This window comes from Lygodium microphyllum, chromosome 21, assembly GCF_053477565.2.
Source record: "Lygodium microphyllum isolate KBCC chromosome 21, Lygodium_microphyllum_v1.1.10, whole genome shotgun sequence".
In the NCBI taxonomy this organism is placed as follows: Eukaryota; Viridiplantae; Streptophyta; class Polypodiopsida; order Schizaeales; family Lygodiaceae; genus Lygodium; species Lygodium microphyllum.
This window is the reverse complement of record NC_141155.1, coordinates 45,336,258-45,351,942: the sequence shown is the minus strand read 5'-3', so window position 1 is coordinate 45,351,942 and position 15,685 is coordinate 45,336,258. Positions and strand designations below refer to the sequence as shown.

The window sequence follows — 15,685 nt, the reverse complement described above, 5'->3', positions numbered from 1 at the left end:
CACAAATCAAATTTTTTAGTTACAATCCACTTTGGGGAGCCATTGGCACAAAAAGAACCCATGGCAAGTTACCTATCAAAGTTGCTTAATAAATCATGACCACAAAGAGAGAGAGAGAGAGAGAGAGAGAGAGAGAGAGAGAGAGAGAGAGAGAGAGAGAGAGAGAGAGAGAGAGAGAGAGAGAGAGAGAGAGAGAGAGAGAGAGAGAGAGAGAGAGAGCATCTCCCACTCCAACAATCACCGTAATCATAAATTTCTTTAAATTAAAATTTAGGTTGGGCTCTCACAACTTGTTGGAGACTTTCTCAACTCTCTAAAGGTTTGGATCCTTCCTTACAACTAGGTTGCATCATGTCATGTAGGGGTAGCAAAATTGAAATGGGCAAGAAGTTTACCCCTCCCTCTTGCCCAAAATATGATGGTCATACTAATGGTGTGAGAATATGCAATATCTAGCAACTATCAATCGGTTGCATTAAACGTGCAAGATGTTGCTAGGAGAGTGGGTCACCTTTTCAATGAGCAAACGAGAAACCTTAGCATTGTTATCACACACTTAGGTTGGTTACACACTATTGTGGATGGTAGGGGTAGTCTAGCACAATATGTACTTTTTATTATACATAGACCATGCCTACTTTTGATATCTAAAAGCACTTGGCCCATTGGTTATAAGACTCCTATCCATCTTGATCAATGGAGCTTCAAACCTTGCCATGCACATGATAACTTATTTTAATAAATGAGGTAGCCCCCATGCAAGTTTGCTGCAAATAGATTTTAGTGAGGGAGATCCCCTAATGTGTACCTATCATCCAAAAATTGCATGCCTAATAATATTTCAAGACATGGTATGGACTCCTTTCTTGTACACTCATTCATTTACCCTTATCTAACCGACCAAAGAACTTCATTTTTCCCTTGGGCTAGATGGGGGACTACAAGGTTTCAACTTCTCCCTACTTACCCCTATCCCCCATGGTGCAACAATATGGTAATGGGGGAGGGGATGCACTATCACTAGGCATAACATGGCTCCATAGCTTAAATTGTTAGTACTAAAGACAGACAAAGATAGATTGATGGCACACATAATTACATTGATTATGAGAGATTGACCTTTGACTTTTGATGTTGCATCCATGTGCAAGTTTGATTGCAGTGGAAAAAGAACAATGCATATCATGCTAAGGAGGGAAAGAGCAAACCGCAAATGTGTTTGCACAAATAGTCCAAGCAAATCATTGTTTGCCATGTGGCTTAATTTGGTTGAATTAACTAATTCGCATGGGTCTAGATGTACTTGTAGTCGAAGTTGACAATGGCTACCCATGTATAGGAGAAAGTTTAGACTAAGTTAAAAGTTGTGCAGGTCAATGGACCTATGTATATCCTAACTCTTGTAGATATGGATGTAGATATAAACATAAATGCTAATTAATATAGATAGACATAGATAAATATAAATATGATTTTTGAATTTACTAGCCAAAAAGTTCAATCATTATCACATAAATCTATCCGAACCAATGATGTAATGAAACTTGAAAGCACAAGTGAGGACTTAGGAAACTTATATCAAACATTTGATGGTGTCCCAATTGAAGGTTGCAAGGCTATTTGGTTACATTTAGACGAAGAAAGTCCTTATCGAAGCGCGGTCTCTCTAAAATTTCATCCTTCGAATAGTCTTTTTACAATAATCAACCCCACCTTGTTTTCACAATCCATCGGAAGTGGATTTGGAATGGGTAGAAAATCGCACCTCAAGTAGGAAAGCTTATGTAGCCTCGCAGAGGTGCTTGGTTTTCAGAAAGAGTCCTAAATATTTACATGTGTGGGTTCGTATTCATCGGGGTCGGCATGCTGGAAGGTCCGTGCAGAGAAGCAGAAGACGAGGAGGTTGAGCAAGGTGAGTCCGGAGAGGAGCCAAAAGAAGTAATCCAGGTGGCCTTGGTTGAGGTTGCGGGGGATCCAGCCGGGGGTGGTGGAGGTGCTGGTGGCCGCGTTCACCAGCAGGACCAGGACGGAGCTCAGGTAGTTGCCCAGGGCGATGGCCGTCCCGTAGAATGAGCTTCCCAGGCTGCGCAGGGATTCAGGCGCCTCCATGTAGAAGAACTCCAGCTGCGCCACTGCCCCCAGGAACTGGGCGCACCCCAGTATGAAGTATTGCGGCACCTGCCACATCCAAGATGCGGGTTGACATTCTTACTGCTTACAGCGCACTCTAGAGATCTCACGGAGTACAATGGATAAGTTAGAGTTCCTTGAGCAGTAAGGTGGCAAGACAGACATGTAAAGACAAGCGAAACGTCTCTTTGTGCACAGAAAAGATTGATGGCATATTTACTGTGACATTCTCACCATATTTCCTGTAACATCCTTACGCGTCATTACATTCAGTTCCTTAAGAGGATAGACTGTGATGAGAATGGAGGTTACCTGCCAGAAGATGCTGAGGGAGGAGGAGGAGGAGGAGGAGAGAGAGTGGAGGCGGGCGGTCTCGATGGCGGCAGCGATGGCGAGGGAGACGGCGCTGAGGAGGAAGCCCCAGCCCATGCGCTTGAGGGGGGTGAGGCCGCGGGAGAAGCCGCTGTAGTGGCGGATGAGAGGCACGAACGCGTAGTCGTAGATAGGGGGGCCGAAGATGACCGCCGCCAAATTGAAGAGGTTCATGGTCGCGGCTTCCATGCGGAAGCCGCCGCCCACGCGCGTGTCCATCACCAGGCCCTGCTCGATGAAGAAGGTGCCCCCCTGCGCGTACACCGTGTAGAAGACGATGTTGCACCCCCACACAGGCAGCATCCGCAGCACCTGCTTCACCTCCTCCACCTGCGTCACCGTGCACAGCTCCCATGATGACCCCGATCCCGACCCCGACCCCTCCTTCCCCGTCAAGGTCGCCGCCTTATCCAAGAGCCTGCGCGCGACGTAAACATGTTCACGAAACTACATCATTGTAACTAACCAGGTTCGTCACTTTAGAATCATGTGTTAGGTACACTCCACTGAAAAGGAAGCAGTTTTAGCTATAACTAACCCAGCTCCTCAGCACCCCGTTGTTCATACGGAAGTCTTCGGAGTAAAGTGAACTTGGTAAGGACATGTTCTTTTGCCTCCCTCCTGAAATCATTGGGTACAAGGGCCAGACGTTGAACACCTTCACTTTGTTGGATCAACCGCTCTGATTAATAGAAAATTTCAAGTTTACCATCACCAAAATTGGAGCTATATTGGCTCCATGTTTTGGATTTCACAACTTTTCTATTGGCCCCCACAAGTATCCTAAAATTGTTTCATTATTGGAGGGTGTTCTACAATTGGCCCCTTTACCCTGGTTCCTTTTTACTCGCCACTCTATCGAGAGTCTAACAAAATGCACAACTTATACAACATCACCCTTTGAACACAACCTCCCTATTTTGCATGCTGGTACATGTTATCCCTTAGAGTCTCACAAGTCCAAGTTCCTTATGAGGGTTGATTCTAGACTTGCAATTCCAAAGCGTTATCATCTATAGTCTACAAAAGGGTCATAATGTAGGGAAAGTCTTTTACAATAGTTTTGAAGGTCAAGTGAGAGTCAAAGCGTTATCAAGGTGAGACCAAGATTCACATTATGTGCATGCATGTGTGCGTGCGTGTGTGTGCGCATGTGTGTGTGCATGCATGTGTGTGCATTTCTCCATGTGTGGGCACGCACATGCATGTGTGCTTGTATTATTAAAAGGTGAACAAGTTGTAAAATATGCTACAAAGGTTTGCTTAGCTAAATGTTCAATGATTTCAATAGACAGAGAAATTATATGAATAGATTTTGGAGATACTCAATTTTGGGGATATATAAGCACTCTTGACAATAAAGAAGATAGTACTCGAGAGGAACACTAGATTATTTGAAAACTCTCAGAGGTGAAAACTATAGACAATCATTGTTTCTCTATATTAAGTTCTTGAAATCTTCAATCAACATAAAATCATCAAATCAATAACAAACACCTAAAATTGCATACCCTAAAGAAAAATTAGAAAGACCACAAATGAATGCAATTGTTAAGCCTTTGGGCATGCCAAAAAGTCTCAAACGCTTTAGTGTTACTGATCATCCCAATAAGAAAAAGAAACCTTACATGAAAACATGAAAGTTAATCATCCTTGCATTGTTTAAATACCTTTCTTGCAAGTCTTGAGTGATAAGCCTACAGGGTCATGGTGTAGTGGATTGTGTGTGGGTTAAGTTCAACATGTGCATGAGTTCAATCCTTATGTCCCACATCCCTAGAGGCACAAATCTATTTGCATCCAAGTCTTGAGTAATAAACTAATGCTTCCATGAGTTGTATCCTTTAAGAATTATGTTAAAAAGAAGTAAGGTATCATCATGCTTTTGGTGAGAGTGCTCAATGCTCCTTCAAGTAGACCTATAAGGTTTTATGCCAATACTTGAGTGCTATGGCATCTTTCCCTATTGCTTGATATTCTCAAACTAAGTATGCCTAAAACTTGAGTGCTATGGCATCTTTCCCTATTGCTTGATATTCTCAAACTAAGTATGCCTATTGCTTGATATTCTCAAACTAAGTATGCCTAAAACTTGAGTGCTATGGCATCTTTCCCTATTCCGTGATATTCTCAAACTAAGTATGCCTAAAACTTGAGTGCTATGGCATCTTTCCCTATTGCTTGATATTCACAAACTAAGTATGCCTAAAACTTGATTCTTGAAGAAACATGCACTTGCATTTGTCTAGAACTCTTTTGTAATGTGTAGTCTTTCAACTTATTTTATTATTGGTTGACTTTGTCCAAGTCCTAAATGCTAGGACTTGCTTTTAGGTCAAACTCACATATCAATGAAGTATTCATTGAACCACTCAATTAGGACTTCAAGCACTACCACACACAACACACACACTATCCTTACTGATTGTCCTATTGCTCACATGTAGATTTAGTCTAGAATCATTTGCACAACTTCAATGATATTTCGTTTACATTCTAAACAAGAACTTTTATTATTTATCTCAAGCAAGATACAATCATGTCCCTTCAACTATTTCACTCTTTCCACACACTTATACCCTAATCAAGACATATATATGGATCAATTATCAAAATTCTCAGATCTTTGACACATTGTTATGAGCTCAAAACATGATGCTAAGCTAGTGAAATAACAAAATAGTCACAATTTTTAAGAAATGGTTAAACCTTTGAGAGATGAAAACTAGTAGGAGAGGTCTATTGCAATATTTCCTCAAATAACATTCTAAGAATGAACTATCTTGAAATATTGAAATGTTTAAAGTCTTGTAAATGTTGTTCGCACATCATATATCTTGGCCTCCTGTTGTTGCCCCTCTTGTTCAATCAAAGAGAATAGATTTTCACTCTATTTTTTATGATGCCAAATTGGATTTTATTACTTGTTTGATTTTGTATGACCTTGAAGTGTACTGTGATGATGAAATGCTCACATACGTTGTTTTCTCCTTACATGTAAGGCATCTTAAAGGACATTAATACACATGCATACATTCATACACACACACATACATGCATACGTGTGCGTGCGTGCGTGCGTGCATGCGTGTGTGTACACATGCATGCATATATGCACACATACATACATATAGGACTGAGGTTCATTACTCACTCATTTCACCTTTATTCATCCCCACTAATAAATAATCGTCTCATGTTTCTAAGTTCTAACCAATTGGATTGTAGACTCGATTCTCTCTTGGTACAACATTAGGTTGCCACCCTAGGAACTAGGTTTAATACTCATTTTTTACACTTATCCCCACAACTAGATAATGCATTAAAAATTTGAACTCTCAATCTCATGCTCTAATGTGTTTACTTCTAACTGAGGACCTTTTCAATGGTCCTACCACCACCATTTAAGCCAATTTGAGAGTGAAGCATATGGGATGAATATCTACACCAACAAGGTCTTAACTTATAGGTAAAGGATAAGGTCTTAAAGGATTCCCTAGCCAAAGTACACGTGTGCTTACTTGAAATAGAGGAATGTTGGAAATAGAGCCAACAAGGAAGTTAAAGATGAAGTCAAGCAAATGGCAACAAGAGTTCAAGAGGTAGAGAATGAGATCAGCATAAAGAAAGAGGTAGATAAACAAGGTATGATAAACAATATCTTTGCAATCATTAATGAAGGTACATTGCAAAAGCAAATTGCATGCTATGTAGGTCTAGGAGGACTTCCTCATGGGTGGCATGAACAAACGCACAAGGAATAAGATGATGAAAACCTACAAGTATGTCTAAAGTCATAAGACTTGAGGCTAATATAAGAAGATTATTGGAAAAGCAAGGGTTTTGACTGGGTAGTACCATAATTACATATTTTCAAGCAAGAGAATAGTCGAGCAACTTTCATGTTTGTAGACAAACAAGACTGCAATTTGAAGCATTAAAGCAATATAAATGTTTCAAAGGAACCAAAATGTGGATTGCTATTGAGTTTATATCACCATGACTCAAATCATGACCAAGTGAAATCACCAAAATGAAGGTGGCTAGGAAAGAGGGTAAATGACTAGTCGAACAATGTTACAATAAGGGAATTCAAAAAGCCTAAGTACTAAGTTTTCAAACAATCATTGTCTTGAGTTTTGCTAGGTAGGTAGTACATACTAAACCCAAAAGTTTGAATGACACCTATATTGACTTCCTTTCGTAGCACAATGGGGATTCTGAATTCAAAGATGTCTCCCCCCTTATTGCTAGCTGCCCATGGAAGCCTAGCTCACCTGTGAACAACTTCTCAACCCTAGATCCCAAACAAGTGTATTAGTATTGTTTTTTCATCATTCACTAGACTCCATCCAAGTGAATGTGTTCTACCACCTATTTGCCTTTCCATGGTTAGATATGCCTAAAAGCCTTCTATTAAAGGGATTAAGATTTGAGTTCGCCTTTTGGACTACAATGTGAAAGATTGAACTCACAATAGCCAATTAGAAACTCTTTACACACTCTTTAGATGGCCTTTTGATTGACAATTGCAATAACATTTAAGTGAACACTTGCAGCTTTTAGTTGGACCCTTGAGAGGAACTTGCTAAACCTCATTTCATTGCAAGGCCTTTAGTTTCGAATTCAACCTAGACTCTATTCTCTAGGCTTAGTTAGTGAAGCTAGAAGATGAATTTAGAGGATGTTTTGAGTTAGATATATATATTTACTTCTCATGCTTGTGATAGGTTGATGTATCAAACCTATGCTCTAGAAAGGAAGCTTGCTCTATAAGCATAATTCCACAATTGTGTTATAGGCCACCCATACTCCTAAGTGTGGACTCGACTTCAAGCCCACCATTAATGATTGCCTTTGCCTTTTGGTAGGCCAAATATGAACAAATCAAATATAAGTAGGGATATTTTCACAACTATACACACACATATGTGCCTCCTAAGCACATTACATTCGAATACATCTTTACAATCTTGTTTTTATGCTTACCACACATTGAAAAATAAGTTTTCATTGTCTATTAGTGGTACCTTTCAGCATTCATTTGAGACAAATCTTTGAAGTTAGAGACCTAATTTTCTATGTGTATCTAGAAAGATCACTATCCACTCATCGATTGATTGAGTACTACATATGGCTCGAACATTTGTCTCATGATCTTTCTATTCGTCAATTGGTTGTGTACTACATATGGCTCGTGCATTTGTCTCAGCATATATCTATCTATCTAGCAAAGCAAAAACCAATTTACTTGTAATGAAAAATCAATTAATTGTGTACTGTGTATGGCTCGAGTATTTGTCTCGGTACATATCTATGTAATCTAGAAAAGCAAAAGCCAATTGAATTGTAATGAAAGATAAAATAATTGCTTGTTTTCAAATTTTGAGAAGCATATGAAAGGCCTCGTAAGTGGAAGGATGGAAAGAAGTTTACCTCCAACTGGGAGTGTGGCGCAATTTTCGTTGGGAGGAATTCGGGGTGGCGTCGCCATTTTCTTGCGCGTCTCCATTCTCGTAAAGCAAGCTACTGTCGCGGGGAGCTTTGACGTTCCATTTGCGGACGGTGGAGACCAAGACCTTGAGGGCCTGCTCGTAAGGGTTGACGGCGGAGCGGCGGAGCTGGCGGTAGAAGGGCAGGCCCGCCAGGAAAGACAGGAAGGCGGCGACGGCCATGGCGGTCGACACCCAGAAGCCCAGCACCCAGCCCTGGTTGGTGGTGAGGTAGACCAAGGCCGTATCCGCCAGGACCATCCCCACGTTGTCAAACACCAGGTACCACGTGAAGAAGTTCGCCTTCTCTGCCACCGTCTCGAACTGGTCGGCCCCCAGGGCCTGTAACGCTGGCTGGAATGCCCCCGCCCCTAGCGCCACCACGTATAACCCTCCATAGAAGAAGCCTTTCACCGCCCCGCTGCTGCTCACCCCCCCTCCTGCCCCCACTATCACCATCACTGCCGCTGTCAACAACACCATCCCCTGCAATGCAATACAGTCCCCCCCACTCAAGAGCTCAGTTTAATTTCTCGCACTTTCTCCACAAGTGCATTTGCACCCCTTCAAATAAGGTGATCTATCATCCATGTGTTGTTGTTTATTAATCTAAATGCCAACACTCACATATACCAATCACAAGACCACCTTTCCTTCTTGAAAAGAAAGAGCTTCAATAACACTTACATATATTGCCAATCACAAGATCACCTTTCCTTCTTGAAAAGAAAAAGTAGATGGAAGCTCTCGCTCACTCCAAAAATATGTAAACATATCACATAGGTTTCAAACAAGAGATTTTAAAAATACCATTTTTATAAGTTTTATATACACATAGAGTAACATATAAAGGGGTTATTCACAAATTGAATAGAAAAGGGATGTATTTTACTCAAAGAAAATTCATAGATAAGGGATATTTAAATAGTCCTTGAACTCACGTGATATAAAAGGGTTACATATAGTAAATCCCCCAAGAATTGAAGTGACAAAGAAAGTGAAAATTCAAAAATGCATGCTATTTTTAGTTATTAATCAAACATTGGAACTCCCAATTTCGGCCATGATTAGAGTACATAGAGAATGTTTTTTTTGACCCAAGAGATTAAGGAAGCAAAAGAGGTATGATGATTGAGTTTGTCAAACAAAACCAAACTAACAAAAAGAGATTTGAAGTGGTCCCATAAAACTAAGGTCTTCACTATGGCAAGCCAACACAAAAGGCTTTATATGTACTACATGCATATATAAGGAGATATATGCATACCCCCCGCCCGCCCCCACACACACACACAAGTCCATATGTATGATAAACTACCACTTTGTTGGCACATACTTGTGTTGAATCTCAAGTTCAAAATATATGATGCATTAGAATTGTACATAGAAGGAAAAATTAAAGTCCTTGTTGTACCTATTTTTAGATGTTTATCTAAGCACCATAAGTATGTCATGGTCGTACACTCTGTGTTTCCTTAGTGTAAACCCTAGCAGTTTTCTTCACATGGTATCAGAGATGGTGCTCTTGTAAAGAGTATCCTATGGATATTGTGGAGAGCTAGTCTTTGTGCAAGGCACACAATACGACTCATAACTAAATCACAATTTCCCAGACACCTTCTCTAGTTCCTATTGAGGGGCACAACAGAGAGAGATGGAAGTCAAGTAGGAGTGAGCATGAGAGTGTGACGGCTAGAGAGAGTGTGAGCAAAGTAAAAGTACGAGTCGATTAGAGTGTACCAACAATGTATTGGTACACAAAGAATAAAATATATTTATACTGAGGGCACATAAAGGGTGCGTTCACATATACAATGTGGGTGTACTATACACGGAGTTACCGAGCCTTTATCCTAACAACCTCCCACTTAAAGGTCCGATGTGAACCTCTAGCTAACCAACTCCCACTAGTCGAATGCAATGCTTATATTGAGCTTTGCTTAGACTTTTAGTGAGAACATCTGCAAGGTTGTCTTGTGTTTTAATCTTGGTCAATGTGATTTGACCATCTTTCAGAATCTATCTGATGAAGTGATATCGCACATCTATATGCTTTGTGCGTGAATGATACATGACATTCTTAGCTAGATACACAGCACTCTGGCTATCACATCCCAAAACTGCAGTGGCCATAGATGACGAGCCGAGATCACCTACAAGTATGCTTAACCATATAGCTTCCTCCAGCATAGCTGATATACATTCAGCTTCAGTGGTACTCATTGCAACAATGTTCTGCAACCTAGAACACCAAGAAATAGCCCCACCAGCAACTGTAAAGACATACCCGCTGGTGGACCTACGAGTGTCCAAATCACCTGCCATATCTGCATCACAATAACCCTGTAAACTAAGTGCACCCTGCCCATAGCAAATATTTTTTCTTTGTGTACCCTTAAGGTATCGAAGAATACACTTAATAGCCTCCCAATGTGCTTTGCCAAGATTTGACATAAACCTACTAACAACTCCCACAACACAATATTAGTGAGTTTGGAAATCTCCCAATTCTCATTTTTTGAATACTAAAAATGTGGCATCCGGATAACATGTCCATAAGTTTCTCAAAACCATATGATGTGACCTATAATTGAAAAGTGCTTAAAAAAAGGAATCTATTGAACTATAGAGTGCTCGATTTGGAGTTATAGTGTTCAAGTTATGACAAATCAAAATATTTGACCACGTGTCCCAAACTTATGGGAAATTCCCATATGTTGTTCCACTACATGAGCAATGTCTGGACGGTAGCAACCATAGCCATAAGAGGGCCACAAGCTGATACATAAGAAACTCCCTTCATAGCATTTGCTTCCACATCATCTTTCGGGCTGTTGGCTTTGCTAAGCTTGAGATAAGGAGGTAAGGGTACCCCAAAAGGCTTAGCTTCAGCCATGTTAAATCTGTCCAATACCTTTCCAATGTACTTTTCTTGAGATAAAAACAACAATTTCTGCATTCTGTCTCTACGAATCCTCATGTCCAAAATATGCTTTGCATTCCCCAAATCTTTCATGGAGAAGGTTGATTTCAATTGATTTTTGAGAGCATCCAAGCTAGTCTTTTTTTTCCCAACTAGTAACATATCATCCACATACAAAACAAGTATGATGGGACTGGCATCTGTATCCTTTTTCATGTACAAGCAATGATTTGCATGGGTACGTGTAAACTCATGAGATAGCATAAAAGTGTCAAACTTTTGTACCATTGTCGTGGTACTTGCTTCAGCCCATACAGGCTGTGTTTAAGCTTACACACCATCTGCTCTTTTCCAAGAACTACAAAGCCCTCGGGCTATTTCAGGTAGATTTCCTCATCAATGTCACCATACAAGAAAGCTTTTTTTACATCCATTTGATACAGCTCTAAATCCAAAACAGCGGTAAGAGCAAAAAGCACACGTAAAGCGGTCATCTTCACAACATGTGAAAAGACGACTTGGAAGTCAATCCCTTTCTTTTGTGCATACCCTTTGGCAACTAGCCTTGCCTTGTACTTGGGTTTCCCATCAGTTGTCTTGACTTTGTTTACCCATTTGTTTGGAAGTGGCTTTCTTCCCTTGGGCAGTGACATAAGATCCCAAGTATCATTTGCATATAGAGATTTAATCTCTTCTTGTATAGCTAGCTCCCACTTACTGTTGAACTCACACGACTTGACCTCTTTGTATGTAAGAGACTCACCCTCATCTGTAAGCATCACATAATGCAAGGAGGGGTCAAACCTATGTGGTTGCCTTCTTACGCATGTAGACCTACGTACCCAATGATCAACATTTTTAGTATTTGGGTCTACATCTGGAGGTATATTACCATTATTAAAAATATTATAGATTCTACATAGCTTACATGTATATGCCTCCTATACTTGGTAGATGACTACCACAATTGTTTGTTCTCAAACGTCAAACATGAGAATCAATCCACATGTTCCCCTCTAAGTAGAGGATCACCTACAACAATGACCATGGATAAAGTCACATGCCCCCTTCATGCTAAGCATTGCTAGCAAGATATTTTGAGGATCTAGACCATCATATCCCATTAATGTTGAACTTTCATGAATACCCTGACCTTACAAGATGCCATCATGGATATATTGAGACCCCTCCACAACAAGCTTATGTTGGATCCCTTATGTTGGTTCGTTTAGATGGTACCATGGATTAGTAGCATTCACCACTTTGGTCTCATATATCATTTTGGCCTTCTATTGAAGTTAATATGTTGACTTTTCTTCTCTCTCTAGATACATGCATGTGTATGTGTGCATACATGGTTTGAATCACCTAAACTTGATGGTCCAAGATTGATTGCAAAATAATATAGAAGTCCCATCTTGCTTGCTATTGAATGTTAAAATCTCTTCCAAGCCTTAAGGGTCTAATTTTTTTTAGTGTTCACTCATCTCGACGCTTGAGACCTTCCCAAATTGCTTATAGATTTTGTTTAAAACCAAATAAACTAACCCAAAATTCTAGCTCTTTCTAAGTTTCCATTGGTTGAACAAATAGTTTCTTTGAGTTTTCTTGTCCAAGGAAATCGAAGTTTGGAAAAAGATTCTTACAATTAGAAAGGCTTTCCTATCCCCCCTAAGCCCCCTCCCCCAATCTTGATGAAAGTACTTGAAACCTTTCCATCTTGCCTTGGTTATACAATTGACAAGAAACTAATGAAAATTGATAGAAGATTCTAGGTCTTTCTTTTTTTCATCAGTTGGAAAATTAGTTTTCATTGAGTTTGACGTTAAGGAGAATTCAAAGTTTTGTTAAAAGATTCCCCAAACAGAAAGAAGTTGTCCTTTCCTAAACTAAATTCACTTGTTAGGGCTACTACAATTAGGCCTAAGGGTTTTGTCTACCTAGTATTTTAAAATCACCTTCGTGCCTTCAAGAGTCCCAACCTTACTTTTCTCCAAAATTTTGCCATAGATTGTTGGCTTGGGAAATTATGTTGCAAGCAAATCTAGAAAAGAAAAGCTTCTTTAAGTTTGTGGATAAAGCTAAGACCATAAGAAGATGAGGATTAAGAAATGCAATCGTAGGTCGACGACCAACATTTAGACCTAAGGAGCACTAATGATGAATTGATGGAGTATCCCATGTAGATTTATGAACTTGCTTTTTTGAAGGTAGAAATGGATAGCACTTCTACCAACGTCTAAGACCTTGCTTTAATGCTCCTTACTCGAAGTTTGAGACATGGACGGTGGAGCTCTCGATTGGTGTTAAAACCGAGGGGATTTATTGTAGGAAAGATAATATGTAACTAGAAACTCCTTCCCTTTTCCAATACATACTGAACAGCTTTCTCAATTTCCAAAAGGAAAAATAATCAAGATTTGCATTGTGCAAATTGCCTCTTCCAGAAATTGGAAGACTTGGCTTGGCAGGACTAATATATTCAAAACTTTTCAAAATCCAACGAAATTGGCAGCACTAATCAAACGAAATTGGCAGCGTTAAGCTTTGTCAGATTTTAAATCTTTTTGTAAAACAACACTTACGATTCCACGACAGCACAGTACAGTGCCATGTGCTATCGAAGGTTTACTCTAGATTTTAAAATATTTTTAAAAACTTGAGATTCCACGACTGCACACTACATAGTACAGGTCATGGCACAAGGCACAGGCACGCAGAAAAGAAAGAAAGCGATAAAGTGGGACCAGGGGGGACTGATAGAAAGGTCAAAGGACAGGCAAGCGGCACATGGGATTGGGAGTTGGCTGCAGTTAATAGATTGGTCGATGAAATAACAACACTATCTGAAATGACAAGAGCGACGTAGGTAAATAAATTATTGAATAATATGGTGATGCAGTGTGTGTGTGTGTGTGTGTGTGTGTGTGTGTTACCAGGGAGTTGAGGAGGAGGAAGACGGCGGCCGTCCAGAGGCGGCCGAGGGAGGCCTCGGCCACGAAGGCGCCCACGAGGGCGAACACGAACTGCGTGCCCAGCCAGTAGTTGGCGTTGGTGGCCGCCGACGCGCTCCCGGCCTCCAGCACGTCCACGAAGAACACCACGATGTTGAAGAACACCCCGAAGAACCCCAGATACGACAGGCAGATGGTCGCTGCCACACACACACATTTCAATGTCCAGCCTTATTGTATTCACAATAACCCACTTACACTCTCTCAGCCCTCCACCCCTGCCTGTCATAAATCTCAACCACATTGACTGAGTAATTAATCTATTCCCTCGGATGCCCATCATACCTTCTTCATATACATCCCTCCATCGCACAGTACCCTCACCCCCCAATCGCCTCACAGATGCTGCACGCACAAGCAGTTGTTTTGCACACTTACCGAGTGTGAAGATCAGCGTCTTGCCTCCGCCCAGCCTGCTTTGCCTCTCTGCGGAAACTGGCCTACCCAAACAATCCAGCATCTCACTTGCATTGTCAAAACTAGCGCTGCTATTCGTATTAGCAGCCTCCTCTTCCGCTCCCAATAGCAGAGGCTTGTCAATCGATCCGTGGCCGTTAGCAGCCGCCATCGCTGAATTTGTGTAGTTCTTTCTGCAAAACCGCTATATAAATGCTGTTTGTATATGTATTCCCTGCACTAGGTAGCCCAACACATGAGAGAGAGAGAGAGAGAGAGAGAGAGAGAAGGGGGGGGGGGGGGGGGGGCGGCCCGGGGGAAGAGAGATGGAGAAAGAAGCGTGGGTTTTTGCACTCTGTAGCCGTAATAAGGTATCCATACATGATGTGAGAGAGAGAGAGAGAGAGAGAGAGAGGAGGTGGAGGCAGGGGCAATGTGCGTGTTTAGAGGTTGGGCACATTGAGTGTCGGAGTCCGGGCAAATATCTCTATTCTGCAAAAGTGCAAAGCTCGTGTTAGGAAGTGTCGTTCTCTGACGTGCATGTCTGGGGCCTTTTGGAAATTGCAATGCTTTAGGTCACGACTCACAGGCTTGAAATCTGAGGTTGATTACAACTTACATGCCGAATGACGCAAGGCTAACACCCGCCTAGAGTGTGAGCATGCATTTTTTGAAATTGGACAAGGATATGGACCCAAGGCTAACACCAGCCTAGAGTGTGAGTATGCACTTTTTGAAATTGGACATGGACATGGACGTAATACATTTACACATCAAATAGACATATTTTTTAAAAAAGTGAAAAATAATAAACATATAATTTTTTTTATTGGTTGCAAATACAAATGGTGTACCCTTGTTTGCCACTTTATAAAGTGGATACAGGAGACTCCCTGTCCAAAAGTGGGTGGGGAATTCACCTATTTAGCAGGTAAACAACAAGTCATGTCCTCTCTAGTGTGTAAAGGACTGGAAAAAAAAACTTAAAAGTGAGTGTCCATTATCTAGTGTGTAACCAGCTCGAATTTGCTAATGGACAACTTTCATTGTTTTACAAAGTTCAACTTAGGCTTCATAAGAGGAGCTTTATGAATGTAAAACTGTTTATTCGATATCCATAAGTTCTTATAAGGCATTTGGGAAGGGATGTTTTTCTAAAAATGCAAAAACATGAAGAATTATATTAGGTCAATTACACACCGGGCCAAAAGTGATGGCCACCATCAATAAGTTCAACATTTTTACTTACACACTAGGGGTGGCCAAATTGGATAACAAATTTTAGATGGCCCATTGATTAGGGCCCCAAACTTGCACCTCATTGGTTAAGAGTTCAATTCCTATTACCTATTGTTCAC

General features: G+C 40.8%; 1 protein-coding gene across 1 annotated transcript; it reads right to left on the bottom strand.

Annotated features, from left to right (window-relative positions):
* Window positions 1-1,560: 1,560 nt before the first annotated feature.
* LOC148017957 (protein NRT1/ PTR FAMILY 8.2-like) lies at window positions 1,561-14,626 on the bottom strand. The gene is made up of 5 exons (XM_087661424.1): window positions 14,310-14,626; window positions 13,854-14,071; window positions 7,939-8,480; window positions 2,443-2,920; window positions 1,561-2,178 (listed from the first exon to the last, which is right to left on the bottom strand). Exons 1-5 carry the CDS (start codon window positions 14,497-14,499, stop codon window positions 1,822-1,824), a joined length of 1,785 nt encoding a protein of 594 aa, XP_087517550.1. The 5' UTR covers window positions 14,500-14,626; the 3' UTR covers window positions 1,561-1,821.
* Window positions 14,627-15,685: the final 1,059 nt, after the last annotated feature.

What these genes read in the sequence shown, in the direction of transcription:
- LOC148017957 (XM_087661424.1), bottom strand. Translation starts at nt 14,499, where the DNA reads ATGGCGGCTGCTAACGGCCACGGATCGATTGACAAGCCTCTGCTATTG. An exon ending in CGCCACACTCCCAGTTGGAG is followed by an intron (nt 2,921 to 7,938) that starts GTAAACTTCTTT and finishes CGTCGCGCGCAG; the next exon opens with GCTCTTGGATAAGGCGGCGA. An exon ending in CCCTCAGCATCTTCTGGCAG is followed by an intron (nt 2,179 to 2,442) that starts GTAACCTCCATT and finishes TGGATGTGGCAG; the next exon opens with GTGCCGCAATACTTCATACT.